This window comes from Monodelphis domestica, chromosome 4 (genome assembly GCF_027887165.1).
Source record: "Monodelphis domestica isolate mMonDom1 chromosome 4, mMonDom1.pri, whole genome shotgun sequence".
Lineage (NCBI taxonomy): Eukaryota > Metazoa > Chordata > Mammalia > Didelphimorphia > Didelphidae > Monodelphis > Monodelphis domestica.
In genome coordinates this window covers 75,214,426-75,241,979 of record NC_077230.1, presented here as the reverse complement: position 1 = coordinate 75,241,979, position 27,554 = coordinate 75,214,426, and the positions used below count along the sequence as shown (strand labels likewise).

At 38.2% G+C, this 27,554-nt stretch overlaps 2 protein-coding genes across 6 annotated transcripts in view; one reads left to right on the top strand and one right to left on the bottom strand.

The window, feature by feature from the left end:
- ATP6V1A (ATPase H+ transporting V1 subunit A) overlaps positions 1 to 2,714 on the bottom strand; it is a 53,013-nt gene extending 50,299 nt beyond the window's left edge. The window contains exon 1 of one of the 3 annotated variants that reach the window (XM_001362844.4): positions 1,953 to 2,714. The gene's annotated coding sequence lies outside the window, so the exon portion shown is untranslated. Of the gene's footprint in view, positions 1 to 1,948 lie in introns of all 3 variants that reach the window. The other 2 variants (XM_056793486.1, XM_007493702.3) reach the window with 2 other exon arrangements.
- NAA50 (N-alpha-acetyltransferase 50, NatE catalytic subunit) lies at positions 2,698 to 27,239 on the top strand. 3 transcript variants are annotated; one of them, XM_056793487.1, is made up of 5 exons: positions 2,698 to 2,753; positions 21,250 to 21,386; positions 21,734 to 21,853; positions 22,684 to 22,750; positions 24,029 to 27,239. In XM_056793487.1, the coding sequence occupies exons 1-5, from the start codon at positions 2,713 to 2,715 to the stop codon at positions 24,207 to 24,209; spliced, it is 546 nt and encodes a 181-aa protein (XP_056649465.1). In that variant the 5' UTR covers positions 2,698 to 2,712; the 3' UTR covers positions 24,210 to 27,239. The 3 variants fall into 3 exon arrangements, with proteins under 3 accessions (XP_056649465.1, XP_007493763.1, XP_007493762.1); XM_007493701.2 differs by lacking the exon at positions 2,698 to 2,753 and adding an exon at positions 2,806 to 3,193 and having other exon boundaries at positions 21,253 to 21,386; XM_007493700.2 differs by lacking the exon at positions 2,698 to 2,753 and adding an exon at positions 3,052 to 3,193.
- The last annotated feature ends 315 nt before the right edge of the window (positions 27,240 to 27,554 follow it).

Genomic DNA, 27,554 nt, shown 5'->3' with positions numbered 1-27,554 from the left:
TGTACAGAAAGTAGGAGATCTTGATCTAACTCCCAAATATACATATATGTCGGCTCATAGGCTCTGTTCCAGATAATACTGCTGTGGTTTCTTCTTGAGATTCTTGTGATGTTTGTTGAATACCAGAAGATATTGCCTATAATGAACTCTTTTGTCACTTGTGCAATTCACAATAAAAACATCACTCTAAGAGGTGACCCATGTAGACAAGAAAACAAAACCATTTGGTAGAGATAAATATTTCCTTAACAAAAGTAATCTATTAAAAATGATATTCAATCCTAGCTGTGTGACCCTGGGTGAGTCACTTAACCCTCATTGCCTAACCCTTACCACTTTTCTGCAAGTCACTTAACTCCAATTGGAACCATTACCTGATACTGCTTCTAAGGCAGAAGGTAAGGATTTTAAAAAAAATGTTCAGGTTGAGCCAAACCCAAATTATATTTTCTCCCTCTTTTCAATTTTTTGCACACCTGTTCTTAAATATTGGTTAGATCATTTCATAATCAAGATTATGTGACAGATTTTACAGTTGTATCACATCATAGTTACATTAAGATAAATGAATTGGCTTCTAAATTTCAAAATCGAATTATTAATTTTCATAGCACAATCTCAGGGATGGGGTGGGAGAAATTCAAGGGACTAAGCTTGCTATTATTTCATGGCCATAGTTTATCCACAAACTAAAACACACCCATGGTTAAGGTGGCCCTGTTTGGGGAATAACATTCCAAAAGAAGTAGCAGTACTATGGTCAAAATTCCTGGTTATTCAGAAATGAAGGCTGCACGTGTTTTGTAAATAAAATGCTTTGAATTTCTGTAGATTTACAAAATACCAACCCTGATAATCTGACCAGGTCACCTGGAATTTACAGCAAGGAAACCCAAAAGTGTGACTAGGGTTAAATACAAATTACCCAAAAAAGAAAAATAAAGTAAAACCATAAGACTGGATTCCTTTAAATGCCAATGGTAAGAAGCAGCTATTAAGGTCTGGATTAAATGGAGAGAGCTAAAGGTTGGAGTGGGAAAAAAACAACGTAAAAATGTCCAGCAACTTAAAAAACCTAATATATCAGAAAGGTGTGATAGGAAGGAAGCAACATGAACATATAAGCACATTTGGTTTATACTCTAAGTCTGGCCCCAGCAAATTAGTATTACCTTCCCTTTCAGATTCGAGATAAATCTATGGCAATTCACTTTTCCATGGGTTAATATAGGCCTCCTACAGACCAAGATGCTGCAATACCATATTCTCCAACTCCTCCCCATCCCATCTGGACTGACGCATCACTACCTCCTACTTAAGGATGCAGTTTAATATACACATATAAAACCGTATATTACATATACACACAGATTCACAAACACACATATACAAATGTTTATAAATTAAGCCCTTGTTTTCGAGGCTGGGAAATAAAAGGTTTGAATTTCTAATGACTTCACGCTATCGTTCCCCGCGGTTCCTAATGACTAAAAATACCGTAATATTCTTCCTCCTTTTCCATACAAGTTTAAAACCCGTTCGTTACAGAAAAATTCCACTAACAGCCTCCAAAACGAGGACCTACCTAGTCGCTCTCTCAGCCAGGTGACTCCCCCCACCCTACCCCACCCCCCAACGGCCATAAAGCCCCAGCCCAGCTAGGAGCGCGCTGACAGGGCCGAGAGACAGACCCAAATCCATTCTTCCAAGCCTCGGAGAGTTCCTAACGAAGTCATAACGGTTGACCGAGTACGCCTCCGCCCCCGGGGAAAGCCCGATACCGTGACCGTTCCGAGCAGCTCTGCAGCGGACATGGAAGACTCGTTGCGCGGCTAAGGGATGGTAAGCCCTTCGCAGGTGCGAAAATGACATCTCCCTCCGCTGCCAACCCCGTCGGGGCCTCGTTCGACACGCCCGTCCACCCGCCCTCCCTCCACCCGGTGCTCACCTACCGCGAAGCGAGCTGTAAAGGACTGAGCAGGCGGCCGGGGTGAGAGGAAGCCCTTCAGCTCTGTCACTGCGGACCTCCGAGACGCCAGCAGCAGCAGAAGGGGAGGGGCCTCGCGAGTCATATGATCTCTCCAAGCCCCGCCCCTTCTTTCCAAATCACCTCCTCAGGCGCATTGCATTTTGGGAATTTCTCTTTTAATTGAGATCATTTAAGAAACTGACTTCCTTGCTACTTGGGTCGGTTTAGTTGTTTTTAGCTGTCCAGAACAACACATGCTGTAAGGAATGGAAAACAACCCCTTTCCATTCATAGGGTGTGTGCGGGAGGGACGGGGTCAAAGGGCCAAGGAAATGACGTTTCTCATTGATAAACGGAAATGGCGGTGGGGATTCCATCCCGCGGATCTGGTTTTAAGAACCCCCAATCCTTAGGGTCTCACAGACCACGTGACCGAAAAGACTCGCTCGGGCTGGGGGCAGGCAAAATCTGAATGCAAGATTTTTATTAACTTTTAGAAAGGGACCTCGTTATTTCGCGTTAATGAATTTCGCATTATCAAGAAAAGCCAGCAGCAAATAGGTCATTCGGACTAATAGTAAAGTTCGAAGGTCACCTTATTAAAAGACAGAACAATCCAAACGTCCGGGAAAAGCAGGGGTGGACTAGATAGATCCAGTCTTAGATAGAGCAGAAAGAAGGAAAGGTAAGGGTGGGGCAGAGAAATCCGGATTCCACCTCTCGGAGTGCGGCGGACCAGTCCAATGAAAGGAATCCGAAGGGGAAGAAGGGATGATTACAGATGGTACAATCCAGGAGGCGGACGGTTTCCTAAGGGACCTGGACTGGGGCGGGGAGAAGAGCGAGCTAGAGGAGGCGGGAGCAGCGAGGCTGCGTGCGCGCCGGCGCGCGGAGGGGGCGGGGTGAAGGGTCACGGCAGCGCGGCGGCGGGTCTTGGCTGGCTGGCGGGCAGGCGGGCTGGAGCGCTGCGAGCGGCCCCGTGTGCACATGTGGAGGAGCGGCGGCAGCCCCAGCCCCAGGGCAGCGGCCTGAGACGCTCCTGAAGGCCGCGGCAGTCCCTAGCGAATCGTGCCCGGCCTCCAACCCCGAGGCGGTGGCGGCGACGACGGCTGAGGAGGCGGAGGCCGGTGTGTGGAGTAGGGTCGCTCCCGGGCTCGGGGCGCGGCGGCGACGGCGGCGGGATCGGCGGTAAAGACGGCCACGGCAGGCGGGGAAGATGAAAGGGTGAGGCAGGGGCACCCAGGCAGCTCGTGTGGGGATGGCGAGGAGTGCGGCGAGTGCGAGATATGCCTCCCTCTGCCTCCGGGGCGAGGAAGACAGCCTCGATGGCGGGGAAGGAGGGAAGACGGCCTGGCCCCGGTGCCCAGAGGGGCTTCGGGCGCGGAGCGAGGGGAGACGAGAGGCCGAGGCGGGAAGCGGGGCCTGGGCCTGGGACGAGACAGGGTCTCGGGGTGTGCTGTTGGGGCCCTCCGAGAAGAGGGGTCGCAGGCTGCTTTCTGAAGGAGGGAGAGAGCGAGCGAGTCAGTGAGTCGTGGCCGCTTCTTCGTCGTCTCGGTGCGGGCCAGGGACAGCTGGCGTTGACTTCTCTTGTGTGCCCTACACCGGACAGCCGAGAGGCAGTTGTGAGCAATGGCCCACTGGGTAAAGAACTTGGGCAGGAAGGGGAGCTCGTGGTTCGACCAGAGATTCGGGTGTCCGAGGCCAGCCCGGGGGGGGGGGGGCGGGAGGGGGATGAGAGGCCGGAGGGAGGATTGCCAAGTACTTGAGGAAGTGGAGCGGGCGCTTCAGTAGGTGGAGCTCTTACCTCTTGCTGTTTGACCACTCTCTTTACCTAACGCAGGGCCATGGGGGCACCGGCTTTGTCTGAGCATAAACCAAAGTTCGAACTCGGCCTTTTTCAAGCTTCTGGCTAGAGTGGCTTCAGTAGTTGCAGTTGGACAAAATGTTCCAAATTTTGTGGGCCTGATTTAAATGTTGCTGTAGTTTTTTTTTTTATTACATGGCATAGGGTCCATTCTAGAAGAGGTAGAATTTTTAAAAAATTTGAATGAAGTTCTTCCTTTGGAAGCAAAACTTAGTAACATGAAAGTTTGTTCATTTTTTTATTCAAGGTCGTGGACCTGTGCTTTTCTGAATCGTAATCTAAGCAGACTGATCCAAATCTATGATTAAGATGAGGCACTAACTTTTAGCCCATTGTTGAAATTGGCCTTTCAGGAGTTATCAGAAGGTTCACTGATTTAATTTAGCTTCAGTTTTGCTACATTTAACTTTTTTCTTTATAAACATTCTAACTCTGAAATTAGTTGTGATGGTAATTCGTTGATTCCTAATCGACTTTTATAACAAAGTTAAACATTTTGTCCTTATGCAGAAATTTTTCAGAGGATGTTTAATACAATTACTGTCGCTGCCTCCTGCTGTTTGTCCATATTATCAGCATATGGTCAAATGAACAAAATCATATGTTAAGCATTTTTCAAGCCTTAAAGCTGTTATGATTAATCAGGGAACTTCATTCTTGACAATTAAACTTGCCGGCACATTTATTCCTGCCATGAAAATTTAACAAAGACATTGTGGTGAGATGGTACTATTAATGTCTTTTATCCCAAGAGATGGATTTGTTTGTTTTGTTTAAAGTATCTGAAACCACTAATTAGCATGAAAAGTATGGGGAAAGATGGTGAATTTTGTATATGGCACTTCCCTGCAAAGGAACTATGTATGGTTCCCAATCCTGTTTTGATTATTATCATATTATCATAGATTTAGAACTGGAACAGATCTTAGAGGCCTTCTAGTCCAATTCTCCTGTTTTTTTTAGGTGACAAACAAGCCCTCTGGAGGCTGACTTGCCAAATTTCACACTAATAGTAAGTGACAGAAGAGGGATTTGAATTCTTGATTTAAATACTTCATTCCCTACATTATTCTTTGCCTTCTCTCCATTTAACATCATAGACTTATACCTGGAAAAAGAGTTTAAAAATCATCTAGTGCAGGAGTGCTTAACTTTTTTGTATTCTGGAACCCTTTGTCAGTTTGAAGCTTATGTACCCCTTCAAAATCATGTTTGTTGCCTAAATTCATAACTGACTAAATTTCAGTTAAGAGTTTAGTAAAAGTAAATATTTTTTGTCTATCAAAATTCACAGAATCTCCAAAATTGATCCATCCAATTAGGGACCTAGCTTAAGAACCTGTAATTTAGTCCAACTCTGGTCCCTGGTTGATTCTTCTCAGTTTTTAGTCTCTCTTTTAGTATGTGTATGTGAATATTCTTTTTCCCCATTAGGCTAAACACATCAATTCCCTAGTGGATGGAGTAGGTACTTAATAAATGCTTGTTGATTGATGGAATTCAATTCAACAAGTGTTTGTTAAGCCCCCTTTGGTGCTGGGTGATGGGAATAGGGAATACAGAGTCAAAAATGAAACATTTTCTGCTCTTAAGGAATTATCTTGGGAAGAAGAGTACAAGGTAAGTGCAAATAATTCAGCACCAACAGGAAGGACCTCTTTTTAGGAGATAGAACTTGAAACTGAAGCCCATGGAGGTTAAGTGACTTGCCCACAAGTCACACAAGTAGTGACATAGGTGGGATGTGTCAACCAAAGGCCTTTGACACTAAATCCAATGTCAGAAAGTACTCTTTCAGTTGTACCATGCTGCCTTTTAGGAACTAAGCCCACAATTTTATAGTGAGACTTTATTCTAGATACCTGATTCATCTGAATTTTAATAAGTATCTGGAAAGTTTCTATTAAATAATTACATGAACCTGTTTCAAGATTCTTTAGATTTGTGCATAGTCCTGATAAGTATATATGATTTACTATGTACAGTTTTCTAATACCTTCCTTTTCACCTAAGCCTTGTCTTAGCAGCCTGTCACCCAATCCCAGTTCAGAAAAATGCTAAATACCACCTGCTGAACTATGTTGTAAACCTGTTTTATTGTAAAGTCATGCCTAACCCTCATGACCTAATAAAGGTTTTCCTGGCAATGATGCTGGAATTAGTTTGCTATTTCCTTCTCCATCGGGTCAAGGCAAATAGATTGTGACTTGCCTAAGAGCACACAGTTCAGTGAGGTACTGAGGCTGGATTTGAACAAATTTTCCTGACTCTAGACCCAGTTCTAACTGTTCACTGAGGCATACAGGGTTAAGTGACTTGCCTAGGGTTGTACAGCTAGTATATGAGGCCAAATTTGAACTCAAGGCTGGCACTATCCATTGTATCACCTAAGTGCCCCAAATCTGCTGTAAACAATAGCATAATAGTTTGTATATAAAGCTCTTACTGGCTTTTGGTCAGGTCTAGGCTAGTACTTCACTTCTGGGACTCTCAAACCTAATTATAGCTGTTTATCAGTATCCGTGTTACTATATTCATGAAGTAAGAGTAAATAACATCTATATTGTACTCCTTAGCCAATTTTGCTCATGGGAACTTGGTACTGTTTGTGAGGAATACCCATAAAACTAGGAAAAGGAAGAAGTACTGATATTTATTGGAAAAGGGCCCATAACTCACAGAAACTAGCCTTATGTTTTATACCCAAACTAATGAGGGAAATCGGTTTTTTAAAAACCCTGTTTCTAAAAAGATGATTTGTTTTGTTCTACATACAAGATAAATTAATATCTTTTTGTACTGTACACAGTATGTTTTTCTATTTGTACCTAAACTTTCTGTCTATACTGTCTGAGACTAAAATAAGGAGAAATCATCTTCTCACTTCAACACACTTTCTCTTGAAGCAACCTTAATGCTATCAGAGACTTCTCCAAACAGAACATATTTTGCTTTTACTAGAGCAAAAAGGGTTCAGTTTAAAGAAGTGGGGATTGGTGAGAAAGTGAGAACTAGTCAGCATTCTTCTATCTGCTTCACTATCTCACTCTTTTCTCCCTTAATCTTTTGGGGGTAGGCTTGAGATACAAACTGGTCATTCTTTCCTAAATGATAAACACCAATTCCTCACCCCACCCTCACTGTGTGCCATGCCCTCTGGGGGTGGTGGCATGTCAGACTCCCAGCCTCCTGCACGGGTCCAGTGTGAGGGGGCTGCTACATAAGGGGGTGGGGTGCGGGGGGGGGGGGTGGCTCAGAGACCAAGTGACTGACCCCTCCCCTGGGTTCAGGGCAGGCCCTGGGCTCCCAACTGACTAGCACCCAGGAGGAAGGGGTGGGAGAAGTTGTCTCCTGCAACTCAGGCTGAGGGAGGAGGCTGTTGCCAGGCTTCCATCTGTGGTGGGGGTTGGGGGGGGCACTCAGACTGAGCACCCCCCTTGTTTGGGTGTGGGGCTTGATTGAGCCTGTGGGGTGGGACAGCCAGCCTCTTGGGGTTGCTTATTGGGCTGTGACCCACATGGGGTGGGGTGGGAGTAGGGGGGGTCACCCCCAGACTAGGGGCTGTAGGGAAGGAAGTGGAGATCTTTTAGGGGATGGGGCCAGGCTAAGTGGTAGGAGAGGAGATCCCCCTGTGGCCCTTAGTCCCAGACAGGGGAAGGAGAAAAGGAGGGGAGTGGCCTGAGTGCTCTGCTCTGGGCTTGGGAGTTAGTGCAGAAGGCCAGAGGGGTGAGGAGGTGGGATGGAGAGGGGGAAAGGGAGCAACCTCTGATAGGCGGCTGCCTAACTGTGTGCCATAGGTTCACCATCACACCTATACACCATGCTCCTGTGCTTCGATGTCTATTTTATACATTTGTAAACATTTGCTAAAGAGAGAAAGGCTGGATGGAGAGTTCATTTGATATTGGTAAAAATTTCTGATTTAATGATAAACTTCTTGGAACATAGTTGTCATTTTCTTTTCCTTTTTTTAAACCTCGACTTTCTGTACTAGTAACAATTCTAAGAAGGGCAAAGGTTAGGCCAATAGGGTTAAGTGATTTGTTCTGGGTTACATGACTAGGAAGTGTCTGAGGTCAAATTTGAACACAAATCCAGCTATTCACTGTGCAACTTAGCTGTCTTTTAGTTGCCATTTTCTAACTCCATCCCAAACAGGAAATACAGAAATGCAATAGGGAATATATGTCCTCATCTCCACATCACTGTTAATAACCTTCCCAAGTGAGATCCTAGAAAAACATAATGAAATATGCTATTTAATTCAGTGCAGACAATAATTCCTAAATATATAGTGCCATCAATGTAATCTTCATGTGCCAAAGCTTTGTTTTCTATAATGAGGTTCAAGAAAGTATTTTGTTAGAGATATTTCTCCTCCCCCCTCCACACTCCCTTAGAAAACACTTTGAAATATATATTTGAGAAAAGGATGAACAAAAAGGTCATACCTAATATTTTTTAGCCCTAATGCCTTACTCCTCCATTTACTGAAAGGAGAGAATAAATTGTTCAATATTTAGCACTCATCCAATTGAGATGTATTAGTCTGGGATCTATTTTTTTTTTCCTTGTACACACTTAGTGTTAATAGATAAAACTCTCCTGACTTTTCCTTGTCTACTCAGGCTCAAACTGTATTTCAGTATGGTGGGCTATTGAGTGTGAGGTAGACAGGAGATACAGATATTGTAGGGAAGGGAAGGGCACTAACATGTCTTTTAACTTTTATTATAACTTAATTGGAATCTTAATAGTACTATGTCATAAGCTCCAAAATTTTATATGAAAAAATGTTAAAAGCAAGTTAAAATAAGCAGCAACATTGTTTAAAAATCTGAAAATCATTTTCATGTAGACTGTAGTATGAAACTGGACAGATAAAGGAAATTCACAGTTAGTTAAAGCTGAGAAAAAATTTTATTAGCCATATATGTTCTTTGTTCCATATGCAGAGAGAGCTAATTTTCTTGGCTTATTCAGCTTCAGCTTTTATGACCATAGTTGGTGGAGAGAAGCAAAGGTACCCAATTCTTTCAGTTAATTACAAAGTACATGTGGAGAAGTATGATTTCTTGGACATTAATAAGAAAATTTACTTGTTCAGTTTTTTTTACCCAATTTTAGTGGCTTCTATGAGGAAAAGACAATGTATGGGCTTCATCACTACTAAACTTAAGGATTGGATTGTAGGAATTTATATTTTTCATTTTATAGATGAGACTGGTGTAAAGAGGTAAAGTGACTTTGCTATTTTTTTATGGGGAGGAGAGAGAATACTTGCAGAAGCAAGGGAGGAAGTATTGAAAGTATTTTTATTCCTTTGAGGTAATTTTTTAATGGGGGGGTACTTTTATTTGCTAAATTATACCTCAAGGTTTGGCAGAAAAAATTTAGGTGCTGAACACTGAGATAGTCTCACATGGTTTAAGTCATTGCTACTATGATTTTGCTATTTCTGCTGCCTGAAGAAGACATGATTTAAAATATCTTAGGAAACAGTGTATGGCCAAAATTAGGTCAGATAGTTCAACTGACTGAATCGAACTCAATAACCTAGGGAGATGGGAAAGGAAAGATAACTATTACTAGGGGGTACATATATATAACTAATTTAGGTCACACTGTTAACACCTATAAATATTAACAGTCTTACTGTTGTCTAGTGTTCTGCTTTTTGGTACAGCTTATTTTCTGGACAACATACACCATCAAGTTTTACCATAGGATCATAGATGGAGAGCTGGAAGAGAACTCATAGGCCTATATCTAGTTCAACTTCCTCGTTTACATATGAGGATACTGAAGCCCAGAAAAGTGATTTTTTCCAAGATTACTCAGCTTAGTCAGAGGCAGAATTTGAGCCCAAGTACTCTGACTATAAATCCACTAGCTTTTCTGCTTTATTGTACCTCTTACATACTTTTTGTTGGTGTTAAAATTACTTTCTTCACTTAGTTTTCCTCTTAAAATTAATCTCAAGCAACAAACTATATTATGGATAAACAGAAGTAAGGAAAGTTCTGTGATTCCCTGATGATAATAAGAAATGTGGATTGGTCAGAGCCAAAAAAGCAGACATACCAGGGCATTTATTCTTTTTGTTACTTATGACAAGTGTTATCACACAATAAATACTTTAAAATATATTTCTATAATAATCTTAAAATTACATATTTAAGCTCTAAATGAAGAAACTTGATTTTAACACATTTGAGAGAATTAATTGCAGAGTATCCTTTTTTGGGCTTACTCAAAAAGAACAGCCCATTTTTGCTGAGAGTTCCTGAAAGGATGATATTTTAAGGAAAATAAAGTAACTAAACAATTAACTTCATATTTAATTTATTGTCTAAGTTGGGGAATTCCATCAAATAGCATTGAAGTAAGAATCTCAGATTAGTAGAAGCAGATAAAGACTCTGAAATCAGATTAGGAATTACAAATAATTTATTTTCTTCAACTTTCCAGTGAGCTTAAAAGGGGGGGGGGGGGGGAGAAAGAAGAGGAGGTTGGGAAAATACTATCCAGGCAAATAGACTTGTTAATAAAAGAATCTTGGACCTCTTAGACAAAAATTTAAAATTTCTCTCGACTTTCAGGAAAAGCTATATTTAAACACAAAAAAGGGTATGCGTATTGAGTAGCTTTTCTCAAGTAGAAATGTCATTATCTGAAGTGTACTTTCAAGAAAAGCCCAAGACATTTAAAATTAGCTATAGAAGTATTCCTTTGATATTACACTTAAGTCTTACAGTGTTCTGAGTTCAACTTAGAACTAAAATTTGGTTTAAAAATTTTGCTTTTTCTGCTTCAGATTTTTCTAGTGTATAAAAATCCATGATATAATCTACTTATATTGCTCTTCTAAAAATCTAAGTAGGTTTGCATAATTAATTAAATTTAAACAATAAAAATGCATTACTTTTATATGGTGTTTTAGTCTGTCTCATTTTAGGTTCACTTAGGTGGACCACAACAGACTGAGAGTCAATAATGTTATATATAACAAGACATTCTTTATAAAGAATGTATTTTGAGTTTAATCTTTGTTTGGACTTGGTCTTTATAAAGTCAATATTTGCAATAAAGAGTATATGGTTCAACACTTACAAAGTAGTAAAGATATCTTATTGATATAGAAGATACATCCTATCAAGTACACTGATCTATAACCCTGAGTTGAGCTCTTAAGATCCTTGCACATCTTCTAAATAAGCTACTTTTTTGCACTTAAAAACCTCTAAATTCTGTAGAGGTGCCAAAAATGCTGCCAGGCACAGCATTCTGCCCACAACACTCAACTGTAGCCTGAACCTATCTGATTTTTAGTGTTGATGTAGGAATTAAAAAGAAAAAGAAAAATAGGGTTTCTTTTCTAAGTCAACATGTAGCCTGCAGAAGTTGATTTTTAGGCTATAAAAATTATTTCTTGAAATAGAGACTCATTGGGTTAGAACTGTTCTAAACAGTTTTATTTATAATTTTATGTATCCTAATATATAAATCATTAGAATGTTGCCATATTTAGGAATACCAGGAGAACTTTATTCCTTTTGAGTAACAAAATTTCCAGTGCAGCTCAGTGGATTGAAAGCCAGGTTTAGAGACAGGAGTTCAAATATGGCCTCAGACACTTCCTGGGCAAGTCACCCAACCCTCATTGGTTAGCCCAGGGTCCTCAAACTACATGCCCCAGAAGGAGCACCTCTTTCTTTGGTGGTCAGTGAGAGGAGTGTACTGTATGTGGTCACACTTGCTCAGGTACAGTACTACTTCCGGTGACATAATCCTTTTTGTGGCGCTTTGTTCTGAGAGTAACTTCTGCACAAATGATTATGTGGCTGCAAAGTGGAAGACATGGTGCGGTCTGTGGGAGGGGTTTTCGAACTGTGTATACTGCTGCCCACTATAGGGTTAGGGTGATGGGCCTCTGCAAGGTGTGACAGGCCCATCACAGCCAGCACTGCAGCCTCCACTATCCCAGACAGCAGTATACAGATTTGTTCATAGTTTTTTTTTTTTTATAGTCTGGCCCTCCACCAATCTGAGGGACAGTGAACTGGCCCCCTGTGTAAAAAGTTTGGGGACCCCTGGGCTCCCCACTCTTCTGCCTTGGAATCAATATACAGTATTGATTCTAAGAAGGTATGGGTTAAAAAAAATTCCAGTGCCAATTGTGGTAGACTGTAAGTTTCATCTACCAGTAGGTGGCATCTGATATTTTACCATTCAAAGATTATTAGAGTTGAGGATTGTTATTATTTTTAAAGTACATTGATTGCTTAGGAAAGATTTAGTTTGCAAATCATAAGCAAACTTTTTACATAGCTTTGTGCCCTTTTCTATGAGTGCTTCTGTATATAATATACTACTTAATTTATCTGAATCAGAATTTAGCTTTTTTTTCTAGTCTGTATACTTTTTATATTTTTCTATAAGGTAAGAATGTTAGGAAAGAAGACTTATTATTACAAGTAACAGTTAGCAATTAAGTTTAACCATAAACAATACACTTCATGCCACTTTCTTATTAAAAAAAATAAATAAAAATTAAAAAAAAATTTTAAAGTCTTTATGTAGAAATAATTCTTGTACCCACTATATAGAGTACAGGTGTGTTGATCTTTCTAGCTACTCGGTTATTTAGCAGATCTGGTCCTTCCTGCTGTGTAGGCAAGAATACTACCCCATGTCTTCCTAGCTTTGCATTTATTCCTCTCATGAATGATTTCAGGGCTAATTTAGGAGTTTACAGTGTTCTATGAAAATTGGAAAAGAAGCATTATTGATTAGTAGTTATTTTTCTGTTTTGATGAAGTACATTATTCCTCAAACATCTGTTTTCCTATGCTCATTTAGAAATATATAAATATCCCCCAATTGATAAATCAGCAAAGGATAGGAACAAGTTTTGGATGAAGAAATCAAAGCCATATATAGGTATTTGAAAAAATGTTCCAGTTCACTGCTGATTAAGTTCCAACTAAAACAAGTCTGAGAAATTATCACATACCTATCCAGTTGACTAAAGTGATGTGTTAAGAGGGGATGTGGGAAAATGGGGATACTAATACACTATCCGTGAAACTGAACAGATCCAACCATTTTGGAGAGAGCAATTTGGAATTATGTCCAGAGAGTTTTAAAACTGTATACCCATAGACCCAGCAGTGTTTATTGCTAGGTAAGTGATGTCCATCAATTGGGGAATGTCTAAACAAATGGTGACATATGATTGCAGTGGAATATTACTGCACCAGTGAGCAAATAAAATTTTAAAACTTAGAAGTTGTACATGAGATAATGAAGAATGAATTGAGTCGAACCAAGAGAACATATATAGCTACAGATTTAATATATGAAGGATAATTTCTGAATGTTCAACTTCAGAGAATGAGCTGAAAAATGAAACTGGAAAGACAATCTGTGTTTGCTGGATGATGCCTTCTATGGTGTGGGGAGGGGGGAAAAGGGCTGAGATATCTGGAAATAAATCCTAAGAAGATAAAAAAAAACATACAAAAGAACTAAGAAATATTGACAATTGATTCTTTAATGCCCTTCCAGTTGTCTTCTTCATCATAGAGCACTCTATGTATACTTGTATTCGTCTAATTGCAGTTTCTATCAGGTTTTCTTGAGTGCCATTTGTCCTTTCTTGTAGATAGGCATAAGAGCCCTGGGAGTGATGGCACCCCCAGACCATTGGTTTTCTTTTATCTCAACCCTCACAGTCATCTGGGGAGTCGGCTCCTGTAGAGAAGGGATCAGCCATCCCCACCAACTGCCACCTAACTGCCACCCAACTGCCACACATGAGACAGCTGAAGCCACAGGGCAACCTGAGAGAGACTGGAGGCAGCAAGTGTCAGGCAAGTCAAACTACCACAACCACCTTGACTGCTGTCTCCTTCCTCTGGGAGCCTGATGGAAACAGCGCAGGACCCTGAACCCAAGAGGCTTGGAAATACTAATGCTTCCAGCTCAGCCATCATCCTGGGAAGCAACCCCTGGGGAGATGCAGCCTGGCAACTGTGCCTGTAGGTGCTCCAGCCACAGCTACCGAAGACCCAGAAAAGAAAGTTTTTGTCACCAAAGTCCTTGGCACTATTAAATAGTTCAACATCAGAAACTGATGTTATTTTATCAGTGGAAATGACATTAAAGAAGAGGCATTACCATCTGCTTTGCTGTATCCTAAGATCCATGGGATCTTTCCATCTGACTTGCAACTTAAACCTTCCATCTGTGTTGTCTCCCTCATTAGAATGTGAGTTCCTTGAGAGCAGGGACCAATCTGCTTTTCTATCCTCAGCACTTGCCTCAGTGCTTTACTTATTTATTGATAGCATATTAGGGATTGTGATGTTAAAGTCCATATATGGTAGTGGAAAGATGTTACTGACATTTTTAAAGTGTCTCTTTTCCTTTTGGTCTCAGTCTTCACTATCCACTTACTGTTGATCTTAGTTGAGTCTCTAATCAAATTTTCTACAATTATGTTTTTCCCTTCAAGGAATATTATTTTGAGGTGATATTATTCATAATCTTCCACTATTATCTTTGGGATTCTACAAACAGGGTCGAATTCTAAGCTAGCATTGCCCTTGGCTTTCAGATCTCTTCTTTGCAAGGATTGAGATGTTTCTAGACTCTTTTGGTCTTCTCAACAGGGTGAATGATTTATCAGTTAAACTTTTTAGGAAATGATGCTAGTTTTTGTCATCATCTTTATTCATTTTCCATTTTTCTCCAGTAGTTATTTAAAATGCTTCAGTTATATGCCGTATCTGTTTTGTTTTTCCCCCCCTCTTGTAGTCTGATATTTGACCTAGCTCTAGCAGTGTACATGGATAAACATAAACATGGAACCAAACAAGTGACTGGCTTTTCCTTCAGTAGCCAGCCACTTTGGTCTTGAGATAGTGTCAGTTTTTATTTTTTTTACAATGTTATTTTATTGAACCTTTCTTGACTGTCATCTTGAAGAATGAAAGTATTCATTATGTATGCAGTTTCTTTGTAGTTTGCAAGTGTTTGGACTTTTTCCTAGACTTATTTTTGGCCATTCCTCCCACTTTTAGCATTTACCTTACTGAGAATTAAAGCATTTGTCAATTTTTGTTTGGGGTGTCTTTTTAGAATGTCTTTATCTCTGCAACAAATGCTTGGTCATAAGCTAGAATTATCTTGATGGTGCTGTGGTCTTTTTTTACCATTGAACATCATGGGTTGTACTTAAATATGAGGTGGCAAATTATCCCATGAAATGATGTTTCTTGTTGCCTTTTGAAGCACCTTCAAGTCTACTATAACTGACTTCTTACATGTTTCTCCATAGAAAGTGAGCAAACTTTACATTTGGCTGCAACTTTTCTCATAGCACAATTGTGACATAATTCAGATCCTACAATAAAATGCTCACTTGGTCAGTGATCAAGATCCTAGATTTGTAGTACCAACAGTTAAAATGATGTTTAAAGATGGACCAAAAAAACATGCTTTTTTAGCATTCTCTGTCCCATTTCTATCATTTAGCCAATCACTATAGAATTGGACCTTGGTTACCCAGGACCAAGAGCCATTTTATAGTTTTAAAATGTTTGTTGCAAAGGTTGTCATGGCCTAAGAATTCATTACTTGGTGTCTTGTCTTGTGTTGATGAATCTTTCTGTTCTGGTCTAAACTAGTCCTTGATAGAGAGATCATCTGTTATTACATGTACTAAAACCTTTCTGGAATGGTAGAACCCAATAGTTCCGCACTTGACCTACAATAGCCTTAGAAAACTCAATCACCTCTATCCTATGAGCCATCAGAGTAGGACTTTGTGATCACAGTTACACCTATGCTAAATAAATAGCTTTAGGGAAATGATGGGCCCCAATCCAACAGACTCTTCTCAGTAGGAGAGTCAGATTTCTGACTAGATTATATCTGCTGTTCATAATTCCAGCAGAACAGAAAGAGGAGGGGGACTGTGGGAGGCAACCCACACATTCTAATCTTTCTCCATTTACTTCTGTGAGGATAGTGACATTTTTAACTCCTTGGACTTTTAATCCTTTACAGCAAATTTAAACATAATTTGGTAATCCTAATCTAAAAGTTGAGCTATTTTTAGTTTGAGATTGATGTCAGTGTCCTAAAGAGTCTCTTCTGTTTATTTTCGCAAATGTCTTCAAAGGAGAAGATTTAAAGTCATTTGCCAGTATTATCTGTAAGACTTTGTGCATTATTTTGGATTCTTAGCAATTTAAAATTAGAAAGCATAGCTAATGAAATTTTTTGGTTGCTTATTGCCAGTTAATGCTTTCTTAAGATTATTTTCAAACTTTTCATTTACCTTCTTGTTTGTGCCTTTAATGTAGTATGATCTCTTTTGCTGAGGAATATTTACAAGTGTTGATGATACTGCTCTGCTATATTTAAAATACCCATGGGCTTAAATTTGAGCCAAGTGATCAGTTACAGAAGTATCTATTTCAATCAGATCTCACTCTAAGGGAACTATATTTGAAGATGAATTTTGCTGACAAGATTCCATGTAATACTCATGTCTAAACAACTTCTGGTATTCTAGTGATGATAATAAGGCTTTAATATTGTCTGCCTTCTACAAATACCTATTTTATACAGTTAAAACATCGTTCTGCCTTCAGAGTTACTTTGGCCCTTTTTTGTTCAACTTCTTGATAAGCCTCTATTGATGCTTTAATCACTACCTGTCTAGTTCTAAACTAGAATACTCTTAATTATAAATTAAACTTTCTCCTTCCCCAAATATCTCAATAGAAAAGGAGAATAGCTAGTTGTCTTCTGTAATATTTCATGTAAAGTCTGGTTAGGTATGTAATGATTGACCTAACAACTAGACTATGACTTTGCTTTATTTCTTTTGAATCATAATGGTGGTAAGAAAGCCATGGGTACAAAGCAATGTATTTATTGTCAGAAGAGACCTAGGTTTAGATGCTAGCTCTGCAGTCATGAATAAGTCATGTAACCCTTTTGAGTTTGTTTCCTCCTGTAAAATGCTTACTATATATATAGGTCACTGGATTACAAATCTTAAGATTATATGAGGGCAGTTAGGTGGCACAGTGGATAGAGCACCAGGCTTGGAATAAAGAGGACCTGGGTTCAGATCAGGCTTCAGCAAAAGTAGCCAGGATTCGAAGGAAAGTAGAAAGCTGGGAGGAAAATTTTTGCAAGTATCTTTGATAAATGATTTTTTGGTCATATTTGTCATATATAAAAGTCATTCTAAATGGTTGCTAAATTCAAACAAACAGGCAGTTTTCAGATGAAGAAATCAAAGGTATCTAGAGTCATGAAAAAATTCTCTGTTACTCTTGATTAAAGAAATGCAAATTAAAACAACTCTGAGCTACCACATTATACCTATCAGATTGGCTAATATGAAGGAAAAGAAAAATGAGATATGTTGGAGGGTTTGTAGGAAAATTGGGAAAATAACACACTCTTAGTGAAATTGCAATCTGATTCAACCATTTTGCTATAAATTTTTTTCATAATGATTTGGTTTTATCAATTCTGTAATACCAATATATTCCACTTATACGATCCAAATTATCTCCCTCTGTTTCTTCCTGCCTCCTTCCTGGAGCTCGTAAACAATTTGATCTGGGTTATACATATCATTGTGCAAAACATTTCCATATTCTTCATTTTTGTAAGAGAATATTCATGTGAAACCCAAACCACAAAATAAAAATTCATAAACTAAAGTGAAAAATCTTTTGTTTTTTTTTTCTGCATTCTGACTCCAACAGTTCTTAGGTGTATAGCATTCTTTGTCATGAGATCTTCAAAGTGTCCTGTGATCCAACCATTCTGGAGAGCAATTTGGAACTATGATCAAAGGACTCTTAACATTATGCATACCCTTTGACCTGACCCATCAATACTATTGCTAGGTCTGTATCCCAAAGAGATTTTTTTTTTAAAGGGAAAAGGACTTATTTGTACAAAAATTTATTGCAGCTCTTTTTGTGGTGGCAAAGAATTTAAAATCGAGGGCTTGCCGTCGGTTGAGGAATGGCTGAACAAGTTGTGGTATATGGTAATTATGGAATACTATCGTGCGATAAGAAATGATAAGCAGGGTAACATGTACTGATGATGCAAAGTGAAGTAAGCAGAACCATAACATAGTTACAGTAATATTTCTTGTTGAACAACTGTGAATGACTTAGTTATTATTCTCAGCAATACAGTGATTTAAGATAATCCCAAAGACTCATGAAAAATGCCATCTATCCTTTGACAAAGAATTGGAGTCAGAATGCAGACTGAAATATACCATATTTAATTTTTTTCTTTTTCCATTTGAGATTTCTTCTACAAAATAACTAATGTGGGAAAACATTTTATATAATTACATTATAAAATTGATATCTGATTGCTTGCCCTGAGGGAGAGGGCAGTGAGGGAGTGAGGATCAGAAGAAGGGACAGAATTTGGAACTCGAAACTTAAAAAAAAATTTTTTTTAATAGGAGTGGAAAATGAATTTTCTTTTAAATCTGGCTTAAGACACTTCTAGCAGGCAAGTCACTGAACCCTGTTTGCCTAGTCATTGCCCTTAGAGTTGTTATTAAGATAGCAAGGAAGAATTGGCTCTTGTGGAAAATTAGTTGGGGAGGGTAGAAAGATGAATACAACAGGATTTTGTTGCAGTGTATTCATAACATTGATAGAAGGCAACATTTTGTTGTAGTTTGTCTGTACGTAATAACAAAGTCATCCTACTTTAGTGACCCTTGGTTTGTCAAAGAATGTACCAGATCACAAGCTTTAGCAGAATCTACTGCCTCAGAAAATCTTTTAAGTATAATACTGGCAACAGTTTTTCTGCTTTTAGAAAACTGTCTTGGTTATTAGTACAGAGAGACTTGGTACTAGTTAATAGACTATTTGATGATTTGTTTTTTGGCCATGGTACCCTCAAAATTTCTCATTCTATGCAACTATTTATCTGCATCTGCAATGATGAGTTGAATTTTATACATTCCTAGCTTTGAATGCTGAGGCTTAATGAGGCTTCTTAATAAATGAAATTAGTCTCATGATGAGAAATTAATGTCATATGATGTTATTTTGAAGGATTTTTGAGCTGCTACTTCAAAAAAAGGTCCCCTTCCTACCTTATCCTTAACCAGTAATCAAAAACTAATTATATTCAAGTAAAGGGTAATTTGTTTGGGGATAAGGTGATGAGAATGAGGTGTAAAGAAAAGTAGAACAGGTTTAAAGCTTGACTTATTTTAAGGGAAATGAGCACATACGGTTGGATTAAATATATGTAGCTGATTTTTAATGTGTGGTTTTTGTAATTCTTATTTGATGTTTGACATATGATTGTAGTCTAAAATCTAGAAAAAGACTCAGGAAGTTGTCTGGCTCAAACTCTCCTTGCTACCTTTTACTACTTACTGATCAGGAAAATCAGGCACAGAAATTGTGGATTTTCAACATTTGTTAAGTGCATAGATAACTTAATGTTTGCAGCCATTAAAGGATTATGAGCACAGGAATGACACAGGAACTTGTGTACAATAGATTAATTTAGGGCACTATGAAGGGATGGATTGTGGAGATAGGAGAGGATAAAAGTGCAAAAGACCTTTTAAGTTATTGCAGTAATACAGGAGAGTTGTAATGAGAGCTTATGAGTGGCGTTAAGAATTTAAGGATAGGAGTTATTTTAAAGGTAAAATACACAGATTTTGATATTTAAATAACGAAGAGAAAGATCAAGATGCTAATGTCAAGGTTTGGGAAGATTGAATGAGTGGTGATGCCACTGAAGTCAGATTCTGGGGGAAATGCTTAGTTTAGAAGTGTTAGGTAGGGCAGCTAGGTAGCACAGTGGTTAGAGCACCAGGTCTGGAGTCTGAAGGATCTGGGCCCAAATGTGGTCCCAGACACTACCCAGCTGTATGACCCCATGTTACCAAGCTTCACTGCTCTTTTGATTTAGGATAGAGACTTGGCATTAATTCTAAGAGAGAAAAGTAAGGGTTTAAGATAGAAAGAAAAAAGTCTTAGACCATCAAGTTTTAGACATTTTTTTGAAGAGCTAAAATTTGACAAAGTTTTAGTTTCTTTGAAAGGTTAGCTTGCTATGAAATTTGAAATATCTTGCTGTCTACTTTTTTGTAATTCTGTTTATTAGCATTTGAGAAGCAACGGTATGGCTACTAAGTGAAGATGAAGAAAGGCAATTTTTGATCATGAAAAAAAAAACATAAAATCTTTGAGTAGAATAGATCTTAGAGGTCATCTAATCCAACCTCCTTCCCAGTTCAAGAATTTTCTTTTTCAGCATTCTGTGTTCATCTGTTCTATGATTCCAGTGGCTGAGCAATCTGTAGTCAGTTCAGTTTCTTGTTGGGCTGGTTTGATTTTCATCAAGTTGTAATGTTTACTCCTGAATTTACTACCCACTGGTACTTTAGATATCCAAGTTCACTCATCAAGAAGCCCTTGAGGAATTTTCATGTTGTCACATTTTGGGTAAAGAATTCTATTGTTGTCTTTTTTTTTTTAAACAATATATAGGGCAGCTAGGTTTGGTACAGTAGATAGAAGGCTGGAGCGTGGAGTTAGGCAGACCTGACTGGTCAAACATGGCCTCACACTTATTGGCTATGACCCTAGTTAAGTCATTTAACCTTATTTGCCTCAGTTTCTTTATTTTTAAAATGAGCTGGAGAAAGAATGGCAAACCACTCTAGTTTTTTGTGTTGTTTTTTCTTTTTGCAAAGAGGTCACACAATAGAGTGGGACTTGACTGTGAATGCCTGAACAGCAACAAAAAATATTTCAGCAATATTCCTTCTCTAGGGTTTATCACTTATTGGCTGCAGGGTAACAAATTTTATTTGGCCATAACAACCCTCAAAGTCTCTTATTATCTACTAAGTTATATAGGGATATGATCTATACCAAATATTCCTTCCTAGCTTAGATTTTTATGTTCACTTGGTTGCTGAAAGTTGCAGCTTTATTCAATAAACTGCCTTCTGTTTTCAGTTATGTTAATTATGTCCTGTTATAGTGGTAACTTTGTGAAGTAGATGAATATTTGGTTGGTTTTGTCTTAGATTTAAAATTAGACTAAAAATTGTTTTACCAAATACAAAATGTTACCAGGCTGTTTTCCAGAACAATATTTGCTTTTTATAACAACAGTTATATTTGATTGTGAGGCCTTTATTACTTAACCATGATTACTTGTAAAAAGTTTATGTTAAATATTATTCTTATTGAGGAATATAGGAATGTAAATTCATTCATATGGAATTCACTACTTTTTGGTATAGTATTAAAGTGATACTAGTAGTTGTCATTTGTGGGGGTATTGAGCACATTTTGGTTTGTTCCAGTAGCCGGATCGAGCTGGGAGATGTGACACCACACAATATTAAGCAGCTGAAGAGGTTAAACCAGGTCATCTTTCCAGTCAGCTACAATGACAAGTTCTACAAGGATGTGCTGGAGGTTGGCGAACTAGCAAAACTTGGTATGAGGCATATGTTTTGTTGATGTTTTTGACACTGAAATCTTAGCATGTGCACTTTGATAATACAAGATAGAATCCATTGTGATTAAGTTTGACAAAGATTCACTTTGGTAACAACTAAGAGGCAACATGGTTTAGTGTGTAATGAGAACCTTGGAGTCAGGAAGACTTCCTGTGTCTACCAAATGTGTCAATCATGGGCATGTTACTCATTCACACAGAAATTCCCCACAATGAGGAAATCATGGCTTCTAACCAAGAAAATCAAATCTCAGGGGAGGCGGGTAATAAAGATTTACCTATTGTGTCTGTTGAGCTTCAAACCTTCTTTGTATCCTTTCTTGCAGCTTATTTCAATGATATTGCAGTGGGTGCAGTATGCTGTAGAGTGGATCATTCACAGAATCAGAAGAGACTTTACATCATGACACTAGGATGTCTGGCACCTTACCGAAGGCTAGGAATAGGTAACATTTTTTTTTCCTTCTTCTGAAAGATATTTGAACAGAATTGCCTTCTTTTGGCCTCCTCGTCTTGGTATGGGGTTAGGATGGTATTTGTAAAAACATTCTTTCTCCCCTTCTGGACAAATTATCAAAGAGAAAAATGACCAGTGTTGAGAGTTCAGAATGAACTATAACCAGTGTTGTCAACATATAACTTTAAGGTTTAATGCTTTGTATTATGCTCTTAAAATCCACATTCATAGGATCTCATTTTGAAATCATTGCTTTAATTAGTCAGCTGGTGGCTATGCATTTTGTTCATTCTTAATGGAAATTTTACTATTGGAGAATGGCTATAACATCTCAGACATCAGTTGGGCCTTTTTCTCTTTTTTGTGATGATTTCCCCATTAGGATAGGGTGTCCCAGTTCTTTAATATACTTAGTCCCCCGGGATGCAAATCTAAGATCCTGAAATAGAAATATCTGTGGCATTTTTCTTATTAAATGTAGGTGTTTATCTTATTGGTTTTATTAGAAGGTATGTTTATACCTGTTATCATAGAAAAATTGGATACCCATTATTGAGTTCTTGAACTCAAGTTTAAATACAGTTCAGGGTTTGGGGAATTGGCTAAAATGTGATTAATTTTTGAGGGAGTTAACACGTTTTAGAGGAAAGTCAAGATTGGAACTCAAATCTGAACTCTTAAAATCTGTTTGCACTAACTATTAGTATCACTTCCATTTCCCCAAAGTGAAAGTGTTTATGCATTCGAGGAGGGTATGGGGGGGGTAGAATTGTGGTTTTTGTTATAATAGATTTTAAATTGTATCTTGCTTATTTATAGGAACTAAAATGTTGAATCATGTCTTAAACATCTGTGAAAAAGATGGCACTTTTGACAACATCTATCTGTAAGTAAACAACTAATGTATCCTTTTTTTAAAGAATTACTACCATGTTGGAAATAGTAGTTTAGTATTTATGTAATACTTTTCATATCTCAGAAGTTCTTTTACATCTGTTTTCTTATTCCTGTTTTAATAGATTAGAGAACTGAGATACAGTGGAGAAGTTCTTAATAGGCCATGTTGGAGTGGTATATATGTTTCATTCAAGATTGCCAATGACCTTGAACTATTAATGATCGAAAAGATTTGGGGATATTTAGATAGTAAGAATAAATATTTGAGCTTGAGGACTCGGCTTGCTTGCTTTTTCCAGCTTCCAATGTTCTTCCTCTCATTAATGAAGTTATATTATTGGTTTGTAGTCTATGTGAACCTCTAGTTCTGCCCTTTTCCATGGCTGAACTTTTAAAGAATTGTATTGGTACTTTTGAAAGAAAATAAAACTATCACTTCCTAGTACCCTTCTGTATCACCTTTTTTTCAGAATTATTTGCCAAATCTGATTGTATACAGTGTCCCACACTTTTAAGTGCAAAGAACGGAGAGATGTATATTCTGTTTTTTTCTTTGCACATATTGTTGTCACTATATATGTTGTTTTCTTGGTTCTGCTTATGTTACTCTGCATCAGCTCATAAATTCATCCCAGAATTCTCTGAATTCATCATTTCTTATAATTCAGTAGTATTCTATTACATTTCTGTACTGTTTAATAATTCCGCTGCCATGTGGGTAGCTTTTGTTTCTAGTTGGTACTGCAAAAGACACTGCTGTGGATATTTTGCTGCCCATTGCATATCTTTTTCTCTTTTTTTGACCTCCTTAGCTTATATTCCTAGCAGTGAGGAATCTGGGACATTATGGTCACTTTTTTGCCACAATTCCAAAATGCTTTCCACAATGGTTGGTCAAATCCACAGTTCCACTAGTAGTACCCTGTTGTAGATTAGTATTCTGTTGCACTCAGTGTCAACATTGGATTCTAGGCTCCCTTCTTAAACTGAAATTTTCTCTAGGGTTGACTGCAGAATAGAGAGATTATGTTGCATCCCCTAACCTCAACAAGCCTGTGCAAATTCACCATCATTCTTACTAAAAAATATAAACTTAAGTCTTAGTAATGGTGAGTTTATGTAACTTAAGATTATGGTTACATGCCAGTGTTTTTACCTTTTTGACTTTGAGATGGTTTTATAGACATCTGTGGACTAGCAGATATTACTTACTGTTCATGGAATCTGTGCCTGTGGGTGTTTTTCATGATATCCTTTTCTACTTCAGGCATGTCCAGATCAGCAATGAGTCAGCAATTGACTTCTACAGGAAATTTGGCTTTGAGATCATTGAGACGAAGAAAAACTATTACAAGAGGATAGAGCCAGCGGATGCTCATGTGCTGCAGAAAAACCTCAAAGTTCCTTCTCTTGGCCAGAATGCAGATGTGCAAAAGACCGACAACTGAACAAATTAGGAATGAACTTTCTTGCACTTGCTTGTCGCCAAATAAAAGAGAGGCCCTTTGATTTCTCTCCCCTCCCCCTTTTAGAAGCTTTTTTTCCCCCCTTCCTTAACCATATTTCTCTTCCTGTCCTTTGTTCCCGTCCCTCCAAAATTTTAATACTTCTTCCAAGGACTGTAAAATTAATCATGTTTGGGTTTTTTGTTTGTTCTTTTTATTTTATTTTATTTTTTTTTTTTGTGAGGGTGGGGTGGGTAAAGGGTGGAAGAGGTATCTTATCTCTTTAGTTTTACAGTTGGAGGGGATAGGTGGTCCTAAAAAAATTGGATGTCATAATTTCAGATTTACTTTTGAGTGATTTATGTCCTGCTTTCACATTGAAGGGCAGATATTAACAAATTGTTTGTGTATTCTCTTTTCTCCTCCACCCCCCAAAAAATAGCAATATCTTGTCCTCTAATTCACAGACAAGTTTTGTGTGTTTGTGGTGTTTGGGATTAAAAAACAATCTGTGGGATACTTTATCCCCTGAAACATTGCCTTGCACTCCACCTTTCAACCCTTCTGAGATATTTCTCAGGAGTTTGGAGCATTGTGACCCTGTAAGAAATATTAAGGTTGATCCTTTTTTTTTTTTTTAAGCAAAATTTTTCCTCCTGATCCTTGAAAGGGGGGGTGAAAAGTGTTATATCCCTTTTGGTCTCAGTATTTTTGAGTTAAGCTTCTCTGCTTTTGCTGATGAGTGGACCGGTTGTCTTGCAGGCTTATTTTACCTGCTGCTGATTGTTAATAGTGGTATTATTTTGGTGTATGTGGGCTGGTAAGATGTTAATGAAATCCTTACATCCCAGCTAGTGCTGTTCCTTAATTGATCTGAAAGGTTTGGTGTGACTTACTTACTCCTGTTTTCTGCAAACACCTTGTCTGCTTTTGGAATTCTTAACAATGGTTAGTCCCAGCCTTGCAAGTAAGTGGACACCCTTATATAAGTCAATCCTCCTAAATTAATCTGGATGCAAGTACTTAGGTTTTTAAGGAGATTGCTTATCATTTTATTCAAAGCATCTGAAGTGAGGCTTAGATGGGCTTATACATGATGATTTGTGCATTTGTCAGCTGGCTCCTTTCCCCCTTCCCCCCATTCAGCTGATGCAGACTCCTAAACCTGTGGCCACTGGAATTTGAGGTACAGGGCAAAGAATGTGTGCAAATTATTGTTCTGAGAATTCTATCACAGGGATCCTATGTTTCCCCATAACCTACCAAGAAACATCCCAAATTTGCTTACACCATGTGCCTGCCTTGTTTTTTTTACAGGACATTAGGAACTGGAGGTGTTAAACATGTTTCTACTCTTGAAAATTATTCTCCCAGAAGGTGTTAAATAATGCAAATGTCACTGTGACTGCTTCTGCCCACTGAACTAGATTTATGCCATATCATTTTATGGTGTTGTAAAAAGAGGGAATTGACTGGTTGACTAATACGTAACTTCTGTTCTAACCAAGATCTCTAGGAAAGAAGTCCTTAAAAGTTAGAAATGCACATGATTTCATGCTTCCCTCATGATCATACCCCCTGCATATTTTAATTTTAGAGTTGCCAATGTTGATGCCTAATAATGCAAATGTTATTTAGACTCTTGGAGATATAATACATAGGATTTGAACTGTCTGTCCTTTGTTTTTAAGGATGCAGTTGAATTATATTTTTTGTCCTTTTATGTAAAGTTTTTACACATTTGAAGATGTGACAAGATTCTGCAGGTCGTTTGTCACACATTTCATAGCCATTTTACTTTTCAAGAGAGACTGTATGAAATCATAACTTTCTTCATCTAGGATCATTTTGGGTGCCATAATAAAATGCTACCAAAAAGGGAGGTCCTTAATGAGTGTAGTGATTCTAGCCATTGACCACATTGGATATCTACAAATTGATTCCTGATCCACAGGCTGCAGCAACTTAAAGTGAAGCTGTGAATAGAAGAAGAGGCCATAATTTTCATATCTACTTGAAATTCAGATTATGGTTACTAAGAAAACAGAATGTTTTGAGTTTTTGGAAAAAAAATACAACAAAACATTTAGATGGGAGAATTTCAGGTTTTTTGTAAGCTTCCAGAATTTGGTATAGGTTGTAATGTGTATATGACTAATCTGAGATCACTTCCAATTTCTAAAACCATTTATAATTCACCACCATTATTCTTAATGAATTTGCCCCTAAAAGTGGGTATTGAAAACCTGTATCAAAGAGTAGCTATCTCACTGTCAATCACAAGTACATATCATATAATGGGAGAAGAAAAAACCCAATATGCATAAGTAATCTCTTGTAGGGACACATTGTGGTCCCCATCCCCCAAACCCCTTCCTCAACAGAAAGTTTAATCTGAAAGCTCTTATAGAAAATTTTGAGGGAAAGTAATCTTTGTGGGACTGGTGTTGATAGCAAAATTGCCCACTGAGGAAGAGATCAAAAAGAAAGTGAAGAATGGTTCTTATGTCTCAGTGAGGTCAGCAGGAAAGTGAAATACAGTATCCAGTATAGAACAGCTATCTGGGAATGTACTAAGGTTTCATTACTTCTTTGTTTTAGGAAATGAGGAATCTCATTAATTTTGGAAAACCACAAGAGAAAACAGTCATTAGTGCTACTATACCAGCTGAAAATTTAGATAGGACCCTAATCAACAAAGTTTCCAGTGGGGGGAAGAGCATGCAAAGAAAATCTATGCAAATAACATTTATCCAGATAAGAGGTTGTCTGTGGGGAAAGTTGTTCTCAAAATTTTCCCAGCATCTTGGTCACCAGTTGATACATATGTTGTCCATAAACAGAAATACCAGGAAACTGTGCTGCAGGGCAGTGGGAAAGAAAAAGCTCCCTCATTTTTGGGGAGGGAATAACTTTTTAAAAATACTTAAGTGGCTGAGTTTACTTGGTGCAGTTAAGGATTAAAACCTGTCAATTTTAACATGACATTGCTGTTACATCTGAAATAAACTTAAGTGATGTTTTGTTCTGGTAGTGCCCTGTGATGTCTGATAAACTAAATTGAAAATCTTCCATTATACAATCTGGGCCCATTCAGTGTTTTTGTAACCAGTTTCCTGAGTTTGTTATTCCTTTAAAATTTCAGCTAGAGAAACTACTCGTTTTAAATGAACCAGGTTTGATTGTGAACTCCTAATTGAGATTTATTTTTGCAATATTTATATATGTGTGTACATATATAAAACTTTAACGTTGGGAGGGAGTGACATAACAAATGGAAACATTTAGATAAACATTAAACTATGTACAAATATTGCTACATAATTTTTTATCAAGAATGTTTTTGGT